The sequence below is a fragment of the Apium graveolens genome, chromosome 6 (assembly GCF_009905375.1).
Source record: "Apium graveolens cultivar Ventura chromosome 6, ASM990537v1, whole genome shotgun sequence".
NCBI classification, from domain to species: Eukaryota; Viridiplantae; Streptophyta; class Magnoliopsida; order Apiales; family Apiaceae; genus Apium; species Apium graveolens.
Genome location: NC_133652.1, coordinates 227,281,421 through 227,297,633, shown reverse-complemented (window position 1 = coordinate 227,297,633; position 16,213 = coordinate 227,281,421). Strand labels below are relative to the sequence as shown.

Sequence of the window (16,213 nt, the reverse complement as noted above, 5' to 3'; positions counted from 1 at the left end):
TCATGTTACAATTTGATTTGTAGATACTCAACACAATTTAAAGAGACTGTAAACCAGCTGAACCACCAGAAAGGTTATCTAATACTCAAGAAAATATTAATTCAAAAGACCATGTTTAACATATGAAGACTAGATGACCAAAGGCATTCCTCAATACAATCAAAAATACTTAAAATTTTACTCAACTTAATCGAAGAGACTAAAACCCATATCCTGCAAATAAATGAAGAAAATAGTTAGTGAAGCCACTCCAAAGACTGTAAAATCAGCAGATAGTCTTTCAATAGAAGTAGCAATTAGAAGCATATCAATCTGTTCTAAAATGTACAGAATTTAAAATGCATTTCGACAACTATATATTAACTTATGTTCCTACAGAAAATAAATAGAAGAAAGGGTCTTACATCATCTGACTCTTCTTTCTCTTCTACTTTCTCCTCTTTCTTTGACTCAGCAGCGGGTGCAGCGCCACCAGCACCAGCACCAGGGGCGGCTGCAGCCACAGCACCACCTGAAGGAACTGAAGCCAACTTCTCTCTTCCAGATGCAATCAACTCGGTGATATCCTTTCCCTTGACCTCAGACAGTAGAAGTTCAATCCTATCATCATCAGCGTCTGCTCCAACTGCAGTTCGCAAAAGCTCTGACTCAGTTAACATGTGTCTAAAAATTAAATCTTCAAAGTTAAATAAATTTTAATAAAAGATCCATTATTCGCTTCTAATGATCCACATTTTGCTCCAAGGTGATTAAAAAGTTATTTTGATAAATTAGAGATATCATATTATAAAGAAAGCTCCATTCCCAGATTCAGCCAATTACACATTTGAGCACATAGTATCACTTCTTTCAAAAAAATATAGATAATATTACATTCATGAAAGGAACAATAGAATACATCCGCGATAAAGTAATAATTCCTTCTCTATCGCATACATGATGAGGCAATTTTAAGAGAAAACTGAACTTATTCCCAATAAACACGTCCCTAAAACAACTTCATAATATAGGGAGAAAGTACTACTGGAAATACTAAAACCAAAGGTCAAATCATAAAATACACTATAAATTATTTCAACATACTGCAACTAACAAGTGGGAGCCGACCCAACCATTCATATATTTTAAAAAAAATTAGAAAAGCATTCTACAAAAAGTAATCAATCCAAACTACATTCTTCAAAGATTAACACAATCAATCTCATAGTGTTGATTTTACAATCTAAAATTTAGTATAACCAAAGACCAATAATCTAATGAATAAAAAACTAACCCACAAAATAAAAAAAAATGTAAATTAATACAAGTTTAAGTAGAGTCTCATCAAATAATTCATTGATAGCCTAGCAGCAACACAACTTCCACACTACAATAATCAAGGTCCTATAAACGAATCCCCGAATCCTTAGCACCTATTCCCGACTGCTTAAAAACCAAAAAAAATAATTAAAATACATATCTATATAACAAAAGCACATGAATTACAACATAAATTCACAATTATATAGCAAGCGATCCAATCTATAAATTTACAATTATAAAAAAAATGAAAAAAAAAATAAAAAGAAGTTTAAAGAAGATAAATATGAAATGGAAAATGAACCTGAAGCAAGAATATTGCTGATATCATCGTTAGTTGGGCAAGTGTTACCACCCAACACAGCTAACAAGTATGCAGCTACAATCTTCATTTTGGTATCCCTGCAATTGTCAATTCAAATCAATTTTATTCAAGTTATAATACAGAGACTGAAAGATATGACTTACTGTGGTAATCAAAGTTCCTAAAATGAATTGAATTTCTAGGGTTTGTCAAAAAATAACAGTGCTGCCCTTTTTATGTATAGGCCTATCTGGGTTTTGTGGATGTTTCTAGGGTTTGGACTGCACTATATGGCCCAATTGGCCCGGTTAGCCTCTAACTTCTTTCCAACCAAGCCCCACCAAAATTTCAAATCAAACGCCCGTTTGGAAAATCTTAAAATACGTAATTTAAGCGAATTTAGATTCCTCTTGTGATTTGCGATTTAAATGTTCAATAATGTGTTTCAAATCACTTCGCATTTGGAACTATTTGTACACTTAGGGTACTTCTTGTAAAAAAAAGGTATACTCAGGATGCTCGATGATAGGGAGTAAAATAAAAACTGGTTGTGTAATTAATTATGCCCACTTTAGGCCGACAATAAAGCCCATTATAAATGGCTCAAAATCCTGAATATTGATTAATTTTATAATTAATTAATATAGGAAAAATTAGCTGATAAGTGAAGTCCAAATAAGGACACAATTCCTTGAAGATTGGTCTCCAAAAAATCTCATGGGATAAGGAATCAATTTCCTGCATTATAGTACTCCAAAGTCCACTCTAAATCTGAGACTTGTCCACCAAGTCTCTTAACCCTAATCTAATTCAAAGGCATCCCATGCCTATATAAGGGGCCTCACTCCACAAATCAGAACTACGTTTTTTGACTTGATCATTGGCAGACAGCAAGGCACGTATGCATCTTGTGAAAGGAAGATTGAGTCACGAGACACGAGAGCAGTCAAATCGAGTCTCGAAGCTCACGAACCCTAGCAATAAATACATGATAGGTAATGAATTACACACGGAGGGGGGTGAATGTGTTTTATATTTTTCTGCTTTTCTTGAAATGTTTATTGTTGTGAACAAAGTAAATTAAATCTTGTAGTAAGATGTGTTAAGACTGAATTTAAACATGCAACAATGAATAACACAGATCTTTCAAAACTCATTTAATCCTATATTAAAAGTAAGAATATTTTGCTACAAAATTTCTAGGTTCTTTGTTGATAAAGAGCTTAGCTTCAATCTTGAGATAATGCAAGAATTTCTCGATCTAATTGTTACTTCTAACAAAGGACCAGTATTAACTTTATATGATAGTTAACTACTGGTTTACACAGTGTATAATAAGAAATGATATTCACTTTAGTAAACTGTCACTAATCATTCCATTTCAGGAAAAAGTGTATCTTCTATTTTTGGCTTAGCATATCTTTGCATACTGTGTTAACTTTGATCTTCCTTTGTCAGTTAATCTTCACCCTTGATCTTACACACTCTTCAAACTGCTTTTTGTAGACTTGTCAATCTAATTGGTTGGATTGTTTGTTGATTGTTAATCTTGGATATTGAACTGGTCTGCAATTTGTACTTTGAGATTTTACCTCAAGATCTCCAGTCAGGCATATAGAGATCTTGACATCTCAATAAGTATATTGACTTATCGAGATCTCTATTACTCCATAGTTGATTTGACTTGTAGAGGTCTCTGAGATCTCTATAAGAGAATTTAGCTTGTCGAGATCTCTCCACTTCATGTCTTCACTTTGGCTTATTGATATCTTTGAGTTCTCTAGTGACTTGTTGACTTGTCGATAACTCAGAGTTCTCTCGTATAATTTGACTTGTCGATAACTCAGAGTTCTCTAGTGAATTTTGACTTGTCGATAACTCAGAGTTCTCTAGTGATATTTGACTTGTCGATAACTCTGATTTCTCTGGTGAAAAAATGACTTGTCGATATCTCCAATCTTCATGTCTTCAATTTGGCTTGTCGATATCTCTGAGTTCTCTAGTAGCTTTCCTGAGTTCTCTATAAGTTATTCTGGAGTTCTCGAATGACTTCTCTATAACACTAAATATGTGACTTGCAGAGATTTTGACTTAGAATATTTTTCTCAAAACAGATTTATTCAACTCCAAGCTTCTTCATAATTCTTCTAAGACATGATCTTCTTCCAGATAGAATTCTTAGGCTTGATACTGTTACAAGAAAAAGACTCAAGTCTTCTCTTGGATATTTTTACAGACTTTAAATGTTACTATACAAAATGCAAACTAAGATTACAATACAACTTACTTAGAGTTGTCAATTTGGCTTAGTCTTGTTAAGGTACAGGCATGTCTTGCACAACAATACACCCTAAATTTCTACCCATAACATTTGGCGCCATCTGTGGGAAAGCATAACAACAACCATGGTAAACACACGGAGCAGAAACAACGCCCCTTAAGGAACACCGTCTGGGACAACCCAACCAATTTCGTTAGTGGTGGAGATAACCCCGCATTCAACCTACGCCTCCACCCAAGGAGGAACTCTGGTGGGAGCAACCGAGGCACAACCTCAAGGGACGAACACCCCGACTATTCAAGGGACGAATCCCCAATTTGAGCAGCTACAAGCACCTGTGAATCCTCAACCCGTTGGGTATGAGTATTCAACAATTGTGACCACCAACCCCCCTAACGGGATGCCCCTATACCCAGAGATTGGAGGGAGTGAGCACTCCAATCGGAGTGAAGCACAAGGGCAGACGCCCCATTACATATGTGGTTTGGCTCTTATTCCGGAGGATCAAGAATTCTCTGGACCTTATACTGAAAGATACTCTGAATCTTCGGATGATGATGTGGCTCCAAGAAAGAGGCGTGCTGGTGAAGAACCGATGCCTGATGCTAATCAGCGTCCCAGGAGCACCCGAGGGACGAACCCCCAAGAGGTATAGGAGAGGATTAGGGCTCATGAAGCTGAGATCCAAAGGCTGAAGCGCGACCTGGAGGCGCACCTGACCCCAAGACGCCCACTTCCTCCGAGGCATAGAGACCCTCCTCCAATCATAGACTGTATGGTCCAATACCAAGAAGGGGTGTTGTCCCAAGGGCTGACCCAAGTGATCTTATGCTCCTAGGAGATCCTGATGATCCAACTCCACCATTCACAGAAGAAATAATGAATGCCCACATCTCAAGGAAGTTTAAGATGCCCACCATCAAATCTTATGATGGTACTGGAGATCCTGCTAATCATGTCAAAATATTCTATAATGCACTATTGTTGCAGCATGTGAACGATGCTATTAAGTGTCGGGTTTTTCCTCAAACCCTTTCGGGAATGGCTCAAAGGTGGTACAGTCATTTTCCTCTGAATTCAATTGGGTCTTTAGAGACTTAAGTTAACCTTTCATTAAGCAATTCATCAGTGAAAGAGTGTATGAGAAGAGTTCAGCATCTCTCATGAGCATTGTACAAGGAACAAAGGAGTCTTTGAGGGATTATTTGAATCATTTCACGAAGGAAGCCTTGAAGGTCCCAGACCTTGACGATAAGGTGGCTATGATAGAACTGCAGCAGAGAACTAGAGATGTGTTCTTTAAAATGTCCTTAGCTAAGCGTCCCCTTGAAAGTATGCTACAACTCCAATATAGGTAGGAAAGTATATCAAGATGGATGAAAGCATGAGAAAGACGGTAGTGAACAATGAGCCCGCTTGTGGCAAGAAGCGAAAGACTGATATGAAATATAATGCTAAGGACAAGTATCCTAGAACCGAGAAAGACGCTGATTCAACCCCAAAGAAGGGAGGACCTGGACAGAAGTTCACTGAATATGCTAAGTTGAATGCCCCTAGAAGCCAAATCTTAATGGAAATCGAGAGAGGTAGGGATGTTCGTTGGCCCAAGCCATTGAAGGCTGATCCTGCTAAGCTAGATAAAAGCAAATATTATAGATTTTATAAGGATGCTGGTCATGACACCGATGAGTGTAGATAATTGAAGGATGAAGTTGAGTTTCTTATTCGAAGAGGAAAGTTGAGTAAGTAAACTGGAGATGGAGAAAGAGGAGATAGGATTAATAATGGAAGAAGGAATTTTGAGGATCGTAGGAGAGATCAAGATGATCAGGGGCGATATCCCCAACCCAGGGGACCGGTAATAAACGCAATTTTTGGAGGACCACAACCCCGAGGGGCAGTGATATACACAATCTTTGGGGGACCAACTGCTGCTGGTTCATCCAAAAACTCAAGGAAAGCTTATACTAGAGAAGTCATGCATATTGTTGGAGAAGCTCCAAAGAGAGCTAGGACAGGAGTAACAATGACATTTGATGATTTTGACTTAGAGGGTGTCAAATTTCTTCGAGGCCAACCCCTAGTCATAACACCGGTAATAGGGAACATCTCGTGAAGAGAGTCCTTGTAGACAATGGAGCATCGGTGGACATCTTACTCTATCATACCTTCATAAGGATGGGTTATAATGATTCTCAACTGACCCCGACTGATATGCCAATATTTGGTTTCTCTAGAGTTGAGTGCCCTGTAGAAGGGATTATCAAGTTGCCTTTTACTATAGGTCAAGAACCAAGACACGCAACATATATTTTAGACTTTGTAGTGGTAAAGGCTAGATCAACTTACAATACAATCATGGGAAGGACATGAATACATGCTTTTAAGGCAGTCCCCTCCGCTTACAATTCGGTAATGAAGTTTCCCACCAGAAAGGGGATTGGAGAAGAGAGAGGAGGTCAAAAGATGGCAAGGAGTTATTATGTAGCCTCTCTTAGGGCTGAAGGAGTTGGGGGCATGTTTTACCTATTGAAGATCTGGATATTCGCGAGAATGACGAGAAAAGGGGGAAACCAGCAGAAGACTTGATTCCGATCCATTTGGCTCTCGAGGATCTTGAGAAAGTAACTTTCATTGGAGCATCACCGGAGGAGCCCCTTAGAGGGAAGTTGGTGAGGTTTTTTACAAAAAAATAGTGATGTATTTGCATGGTCGGTAGCTGATATGCATGGCATAGACCCGAAACTGATCACTCACAAATTGAACATAGATCTGAATCAAAAGACTGTAAAGCAAAATAAAAGGAGTTTTTCCCCTGAGAGGCAGGAGGCAATCAAGCAAGAAGTAGAGAAGCTCATAGAGACTGGTTTCATTGAAGAGATACAATTTCCGGAATGGCTAGCATACCCTATAATGGTAAAGAAGGCTAATGAAAAATCGAGAATGTGCGTGGATTTCACTGATATGAATGATGCATGTCCAAATTGTTGGATTTTAAACGCAGCGGGGGCATGTCAAAACAATTTTACACATATAAAATCCAAATAAAAGCATACAGATCATGAATAAAAATTCGAGGGATCGAATCTAACCTTTAAAAATAATTCGGAGACAACGATCAAAGATCCTTAGCAGTTGCTCCTCAAGTATGAAGCACTCCACCGGTATCCACCAAAAAAACGATGTTAAGGAGGAGGAAGGAGGTGAAGAGAATTGGGTTTTCCAAACTTTTTGGGTTTTGGGGTACAAAAAAAAATATAGGGTCTATAATAGTATATTTATAGGCAAAATTTTCAGCTGAAATTTTCCCATAAATATTATTATTATTATCCCATTTATTATTCTCATTAATAATTAAAAAAACCTTTTAATTATTAATCCTTTTTCTAAACACTTTAGAAATAATTCTCTCTCTTGATTTAATTTCCAAAAATTAAATCCTTAATTAATAATATTAAGAACTTTTCTTAATTAATTTATAATCAATTAAATCTCATTTAATCAATTATTAAATTTGCCAATTAATTATTTATTTCACAAATAAATAATTATTAGCCATTATTAATTAATTCCTCCACCATTAAATCATTCTCTTTTTATGGTGTGACCCTGTAGGTTCAATATTAATCCGGTAGTAGAAATAAATAATAATAAAACTATTTTATCATTATTTATATAAATTCTCTAATTTATTAAATATGATTAATTAATTAATCACATTTATTCTACATCGTGAGGGATACTTCTCAGTATATCGCGACTATCCGGATAATATGAATTCACTGCTTAGAATACCAAGAACCTATTCAGTGAATAATTACCGTACAATAAACTCCTTCTACCCTACAATGTCCCGATTAAATACAAGGCATGGATCTCGTGTCAAGCCTATCTAATTTAATCACTTGCTTACCATTTACTATGCGTAGTTCTATGTAAATTAGAAACTCCTTTCTAATTTCATTCACTCTGGCCAGAGATTCCTGAACTAGCATAAGTGGATCAGCCTTGAACATTCGCTTCCTTCACTGGAAGGGGTAGATCCTTTATTAATCATACACTATCTTCGTGTACAAATTCCTATACCCAGTAGAGCCCTAATAATTGTACCTGGAGACTAAGAACTAAACCAAAGCATAGTTCAGTGTACACAAGATGACTATGATGACCTCAAGTCTAAGGATACTTGTACAACTATCACTATGTGAACAACTGCTAACACGTGAGTGAACTCCATCAGTTGTTCAGCTGTGCGAGTCATGTTCAGTGAACTTATTCTATAATAAGCACCTACATACTAGCTATAGTGTCACCACACAAATGTCTATGAGAACAGACATCCTTCATAATGAAGCAAGCATAGTATGTACCGATCTTTGCGGATTATTAATTACCAGTTAGTATTCCTATGACCAGGAACTATTTAAGTTTAGAGTTATCATCTTTTTAGGTCTCACTATTATGATCTCATCATAATCCATAAAAAGCTTTACTCTAAACTATGGTATATCTTATTTAAACACTTAAATAGATAAAGCCCGTAATAAAAACAAAACAAGTCTTTTATTAATATCAATGAAATCAAAACAGATTACATAAAAAGTTATTCCTAAATCCTAATACATGATTAGACTTAGGACATATTCCTTTCAATCTCCCACTTGTACTAAAGCCAATCACTCTGGTATCTAATACCCATCTAGTCTTTATGACGATCAAAGTGACTTTCAGAAAGTAGCTTTGTGAGTGGGTCTGCTATGTTGTTATGTGTGTCAATTCTATTTCAATACAATACAAGAAATGTTACCGCGCTCCCACTAACCCTTTCGTAGACGCATGGTTCATCTACGTTTTTGATAAAATCAAACTCTTTGATTGTCTCATCAAAACGAATGTTACATCTTTCAAGAAGCTTGCTTTAAACCACATATGGTTCGCAGCAGCTTACACACTAGGTTTTCATTTCCCTTGCAAAGAAAACCATCTGGCTATTTGCCAGATCACATAGTCGTAGTAAGCAGCATTCGCAAGCAAAATCTGAACTGATTTTAACAGGGCTACAGGTAAAAGGTTTCATCAAAGTCAAACCATTGCCTTTGTTTGAATCCTTTTCCTAAAAGCCTGGCCTTAAAGGTCTCCACCTGGCCATCTGCTATAATCTATCTTTTGTATACCGTATACATAGATTCCATTCTGGATTTCATGGCACTTTGCCATTTCTCTGAGTCAACACTACTCATAGCCTCATTATTGGTCACAGGGTCGTCATCATCAATGATCGACAACTCATTGTCATTCTCAATGACAAGGCCATATTACCTCTCAGGTTGGCGAGACACTCTCCCTGATCTATGAATGGGCTGTTCCATAAAAGGTTGTTCAGTCAGAACAGGTGTTTCCACTTGATCCGTAGTAGTTTGTGCTTCTTGAACTTCATCAAGTTCAATTTTGCTCCCACTGTTTCCTTCAAGGATAAACTCCTTTTCCAAGAAGGTAGCATGTCTGGAGACAAACACCCGATGATCGGTGCAAAAGTAATACCCTAAAGTCTCTTTAGGATATCCCACAAAACTACATTTTCCGGATCGATATTCCAGCTTATCTGGGTCAACTTTCTTGACATAAGCTGGACATCCCTAAATCTTAACGTGTTTAAGACTCGGTTTCCTTTCTTTCCATATCTCATACGAAGTTTGAGGAACAGATTTTGGAAGGCACCTTATTCAGTAAATATGCTGAGGTTTCCAATGCATAATCCCATAGGAATACTGGAAGATTTGCATAGCTCATCATGGACCGAACTATGTCTAACAAAGTTCGATTTCTCCTTTCAGATACTAATCTGGAGGAGTCCACTGGGAGACTATACCATTTACTTTGAGATAATCCAAAAACTCTCCGTTCAAGTATTCACCACCTCGATCTAATCGAAGAGTTATAATACTATGTTTGGTTGTTTCTCCTGTTAGGTCACACACACTGTAGAGGGGGGTGAATACAGTGTATAATACAATCAAATCGATATTAAGTAACAGAAAACAAACTTTATTGAAATAATAAATTCTGTTACAGTGTGGAACTGTTACCTCTCAGTGATGAACAAATATCACGAGAGCTGCTAAGGTTACAATGAATAATCTTCTCGAATATGATAACACTTATAGTGTAAACTATTGTCTGTGTTTATATACTACACAGTTACAAGATAATCGCTAATTGATATGGAATATAATTCTGCTTCCTAAAATATATCAATCAGATATCTTTTCATCCAAGTATTTCATTCTTCACGGAACTCCTTCTTCATGCATATCTCTTCTTATGTTTATCTCGATCTTCTTTCCTTTAATCAGCTACTGTCCTTATCTGATCGTCCTTCAGCACTTAAGTTCTGATATCTAACTTTTGATGATTATCTCCTGATAATATAAGTACTGATATCCTTAAGTCCTGACTTCCAGTATAAGTACTGATCAACAGTTAAGTACTGATTTGTCCTGTTAAGTAAGATCTGAAATCTAAACATAAATTATATTAGCCATGACATTATCAAATATATCTAACAATCTCCCCCAACTTGTAAATTAGCATAATATACAAGTTTAACAGATATTTGATGATGTCAAAAATATTAAGTACAAATGCATGAGAATTAGACTAGATAACTACAACTTACAGTCCTTAAAGCTTTACCAATATTTAACTTCTGATAACAACTTCAGTCTGTACAAATATCAGAATTTAAGCAGTTGTAGATCTTCAACTTGGCTTCATCATCTGATCTCTCTGATGTCAGGAGTTGTTCTGAGATAGTTCTTCAACAAACATTTCTCAGCATATCTGAGTTCATCAATCATTCTCCTTTTGGCATCTTTAAGCTCTGCAGTATCTTCACCAGTTTGAAAGATTGCAGCTCTGAGATCATTAATCTTTGCTTTTCTCAACTCCTGATCTAGTCTTATGACATAGGCTTTGTCAGACTCCAGATTGAATTCAAGTCCCTTAATACCAAGATATGTTCTGATCTGTGTAGTATTAGGTTTCATATCAATAATATCACCATTGTGATCTCTGTACTTTGGAACATATGTGCTGTCAGACTTAACAGAATAAAGCCTTTTCTGTCTCTGAATCTGTTCTTTTAAGTAGTTTGCAGCAGTCCCTGTTATTCTATCATCCACTTGAAGTAAGAAAAGTACATGCTCCAATTCTTCAAAATACTTCAATGGAATGGCATTTTGTCTTATATGATAAACCCTACCATCTGTCATGAAATACAACATGATGTATTCTTTCAAGTAGGTATGGTAAACCATCTGTACAGATTCCAGTTGATTCAATCTCTCAGGAATTGCTCCAATACCTGGTTCACTCAAGGAAGTTGGATCATTGGTAGTGTTATGTATTCTTCTTTCATCAGCACTTCCCAATCCAGTTTTATCTCTTGCTTCCTTTCCAGTAACTACTCTTGCTTCAAAACCACTTGCAGTAGTCTTCAAAGGTTGAGTCTGTTTTGCTTTAGTGAATCCTGGTAGGAGTGTCTTTGGTCTATCTTCTGATATCAAGTTAACTTGAGCTATGTCAGAGGTTACTTGCTTCTTCTGAATATCAGAACTTACAATTTCTTGACTCTGAACAACTTGAGCCATGTCAGAGGTTGTTTTAAGAACTTTTCTTGAAGTCAGAGCAAGATTATCCTTTTCATCAGTAATTTCTTCATCCTCAGGAGGCACATAAACCTTGATAGGTTCACCAACTTTTTCTTTACCCTTGGATCTTGGATCTATCTGCGGTTGTGATCTAGCCAATGTTGCTTCAGTAAGTGTCCTTTCTTTGATCACAAGGCCTTTGAGTTTTGGAAGTGGCTTTTTACCAGAAGCTTCAGATTTAGATGTGACTTTCTCTGATTTAAGCCTGGCTTCTTCTTTCATTAAACTCTCCAAGTCCATTCCTGGATTTTCCTGAAGAAATAACTGTCTTGACATTTCCTCATCAAGATCTAAAAGTTCATCAGAACTTATCCTTTTACCAGTAGCAGAACTTATTCTGTTCCCAGTATCAGAACTTGTCCTGTGACTAGCTTGTCTTGATGTGAATCCTCTACCTTGACTATGACCTCTACCCATTCCAGAGTTTCCTTGATCATCTTTTTCATTATCCTTTCCTGCCAGTGTCTTGTCAGTCTTGCATTTGGACTTAATTACTTTCTCCCCCTTTTTGGCATCAGCAGGTAGTAGAAGAGAGATAAGCAATTCCACTAAGGATTGGATTTCAGTTAATTGCGATTGCTGAGAAGCTTGATTTTTCAGAATTTCATCAATCTGAGCTTGTTGATGATCTTGAGTCTTCTCAATATAAGCAATCTTGTCAATGGTAGGTTGGAAGAACTTTTTCTTATCAATTTTCCAAACTTGTTCCTGTTTGATAAAGTTCTCCTGAATCTTGTGGAGCTCTGCATGAGTAGTTGAATGAAGACCTTGTAGATGTTTAGTACTCAATGCAGTGACTCTAAGCTGGGTTTTGAAATCATCAGAATTTAACATTGCATCAGCTTTAGTAAAGTGCTCAGCAAGATGCTTTTCAGTTGGAACACAGGAAACTGAGTTCCATTCCTTAGTCCACTCCTGACCTGCAGGAGTTTCACTCCAAGGTACTGGTGCTTCTCCGGTAACAAACTTCTTAACCAGTTCAGACTTTAGAATAGTCTGTTGAGGAGCATGTCCTGAAGGACCTGCTGTATCAGCATCTGCAGTTGGAGCAGCATCACCAGTATCTCCAGCATTTGCAGCATCAGAACTTAAAGAATCAGTATCTTCTGATAAGACAATAGTGTGAGTAGCAATAGAGGCTTCAACATCCTCTAAATGCTGATCTTGTTCTAAGTTCTGATCAATAGCCAAATCCTGATGCTCACCTAAAGTCTGATCATCAGCATCATGATTCAGAGAAGATGTTGTTGATAACTCTGGAGTTTGAACAGCATCAGGAACAGGTGTTGTAGAAGGATTAGTTGCTTGTGGAGCTTCTAAGAAAAGTATGTCAGGCACAACCATATTCTGAATATCAATTTCAGCACTTAGGCCTGGATCAACAGGAGATACAGACTTTTGAACAGGAGACACAGATGGTGTGTTGGCCTTTTCAGTAGCAGCTTCCTTAGATGGAGTTGATGGAGAAGAAGTGACTCGAGCAAATTCCTTGTCTTGTGAGATCAGAGATTCCTGATCCCCTTTCTTAGCTGTTTCCTCTTCATCATCTGAAACTGGCCTTTTTGCCCTCTGTTTCTGGTATCTCTTTGTTGATTTGGATTCCTTGGGAGTTTCAGGAACTGTCATTCTTCAAAGCCTTTTGAGAAGCCTAGATCCCCCAATTCCAGAATCCTTCTGAGAAGTATTTTTCTCAGCTTCACTTACAACAGGTTCTGAAGAAGGAACCTGTTCCTCAGTATCAGATTCATCTCTCAAGGTAATCCTCCTTCTCTTTTGAGGTGTTTGAGGAACAGTTTTTGTCCTCTTTGGCTTGGAGGAAGAAGGCTTCACAATAGGTGCTGAGGCTGAGGGTTGTTCAGTCTGTGAAGTGGAGAGATAGGATTTGAGATATGTCCTGAGGGTAGGTTGAGTAGAATGAGTGGTAGGTGCTGAGGATGATGGTTTTTGGGTGTTTGTGGTTGGTTGGACATCAGAGTAAACAGATCTATAAGTATGAGGATCAGCATTTACTAAGATATGTTTTACAGACTGAGGAATCTGTAATGGTCTAACCACTGATTTCTTAGTATCAGCATTTACCAGGTCATTAAAGTATCATTTTGCAACTCTAAAAGGTGAGGTTGAGGAACTGATTAATTGAGGTTCATCAGTACAAAAAGTATATATAAGTTGACAGAATCTAGCAAAATAGACAACATTCCTATCCTCTGTCATCCTATCCCCAATAAAACCAATTATTCCAGTTGCAAAATCAAAATGAGTTTGATGGATAATAGCATACCCTATGTGCTGACTCAGAATTGGGATAGCATCAAAATTCGAACATTTGTTCCCAAAAGCTTTGGTGATGCAGTCGAAGAAGAAGCTCCATTCTCTTCTGATATGAGCCCGTTTCAACTGCCCAAGTTTTGCCAAACTCCGTTCATACACCAAATTTGCCATTAATTCCTGAAGAGCTGATTCTTCTGGAATTGAAAAAGTACAACCTTCTGGGAGATGTAGAGCTTTGCGTATTGTACCAGGAGTGACTGCATAAGATGAATCACCCACTTCGAAAACAATACTGGGAGTGCCATGTTTACCACCATCATCAAAATGCCCAGTCCGTTAAAATGTCAGAACTTGTTGGCTCGAAAAGACTGAAGGATGGGTCAGTGCATACCCAATCTCACTGTGTGCAAGAAGATCTTGCACAAAATGCAATTCAGATGGAGCTTCAGCATGATCAAGAATTGCAGCATAGTTGTTTGGAACAAACTTAGCTCCATCAATGATTAAATCCTTAGGTGCCATGTAAAAAATTGAGATTTAAAAGTGCCTGTTAGGTGTTTGATAAAATGTTTGTATGAAAAACCAACGTGAGAGAAAGAGAGAGTAAAAGTAAGTATAGAGAAAAAGTATGAAGGAAATAAAAGATTAAAGAAATCCTTTCTCTATCGTACTTATACTCTAAAAAAAATGTTACCGTTGGACACATGTCAGACATGCAGTAATAACATATAGTTACTGAGCGCGAGAAAACAGGAATCATTACTTGCCCACTTGCCTGTTTTCAAGGAAAAACCATTCCATTTACCCAGATATTCCATTAATCAAGGTGAAACAGTTTTAATTCAAAATTGAAACCGTTCCCACTGATTTAATTATTTTTCACTGCATCATTAATATTCTGAAAAGAAATCAAGTTAAAATGACCAAGATAAATCAAATGAGTAAGTACTGATAAAAGAAAGTCAGAACTTAAATTAAAACAGAATTTATATGGTCATCAGAATATCAATCAGGATTTATCAATGCATTACAAAATAACTTAGAGACCAAATCTTGAAATAAAGACAGATTTCATTAATATATCAAGAGAATACATTCATGAAATGGAAATTACATCAATACTTATACAAGATTTTCCTAAGCTACGAAACCTAACATCAACAGCTTTAGTCCTAGCTAAGAAGCCTGACAAAGCTGATGATGAAGAAAAACAGGAAGAAGACGAAATTTAATCATTTCTTCTTCCTACTCTCGACAAACAGAATGGCGAGTCGGATGATTCGCTCTTGCTGGTGGAGAGCTTCCAGCCTTTCCTCCTCCAATCGCTCTAGATGGCGATGGTAGTCCATATAGAAGAACAGGAGGTGGGTCAGTACCTCCTATGGAACAGAGTCCCATATCTCCTCAGGAATGGCCGTGACGTGCCATTCCTGCTGCCAGTCAGCACAGCTTAGCTCCATATTAAAGTTTTGGTAGTTCAAAAACATGTTGTATCTGACCATTGTATTTTTGAAAGAAAAAGTATGAAGGTAAGTTTGTGAGAAAGAATTTGATGGGAAGGCTGATGTGAAGAGGCTGTTTATATAGGAAAGAGAATGCCAGGAGACACAAAGGTTTTTAATGCTGACAGGTAGAATTAATTCTACCTCGTCTCCCCAGACTTGGAAAAAGAATAACATTCATTGGAAAGAGAAAACATGGTTTAATGCGCACAAGACACAAGTAAAAGTTGACTGTTCAAGTACGAGTACCATTAATCCTAACCATAGTGAGTATTAATCTTTCACTTCACATGTTCTAGATTGTACCGAGACTGTTATTAAATTTTATTCACAGATAAGTCAAGTAAAGAATTTAGACTGTAATATCAGAACTTAGACTTATTTCAGAACTAACAGTCATCAGAACATAATTTCTTAACTCGAAAAAGGAATGCCTATCTTAGTAAATCCTCATACAAGTGCTGAGTTATACTCTTCAGAACTTAATCGTCAGAATATGAAACCAGAACTTATCCTCAGAGTTAGTGCAAAATGACACAATGACTGTTTATCTAAAACAACATAGACCACCACAGTAATTTTCATCATTCAGATGGAGTGATTAGTGTGTGCATCAAGCTAAATAGCAGACAAAGAGTAAAGTCTGATTCACTTCAGTATATCTTAGAAATAAGGCATAACTAAAATTTTGCTAAAGAGCTGTCATTATCCTGAAAACTACTGAGGAATGAGTTCATACTTGAGTCCACCTCAACTGTTTTGTGCTAATTTTATGCATCTTTTTAAATTCTATTTTACAGTGGCTTCTCAGTGTAAGTGAGTCACGACTGCTTATCAGAATTTATGC

General features: G+C 37.0%; 1 protein-coding gene across 1 annotated transcript; it reads right to left on the bottom strand.

Annotated features, from left to right (window-relative positions):
• Window positions 1-44: 44 nt before the first annotated feature.
• Window positions 45-1,916, bottom strand: LOC141666793 (large ribosomal subunit protein P2w-like). Its single transcript, XM_074472989.1, has 4 exons — window positions 1,768-1,916; window positions 1,604-1,701; window positions 405-625; window positions 45-213 (listed from the first exon to the last, which is right to left on the bottom strand). The coding sequence occupies exons 2-4, from the start codon at window positions 1,689-1,691 to the stop codon at window positions 187-189; spliced, it is 336 nt and encodes a 111-aa protein (XP_074329090.1). The 5' UTR covers window positions 1,692-1,701; window positions 1,768-1,916; the 3' UTR covers window positions 45-186.
• Between the last annotated feature and the right edge of the window lie 14,297 nt (window positions 1,917-16,213).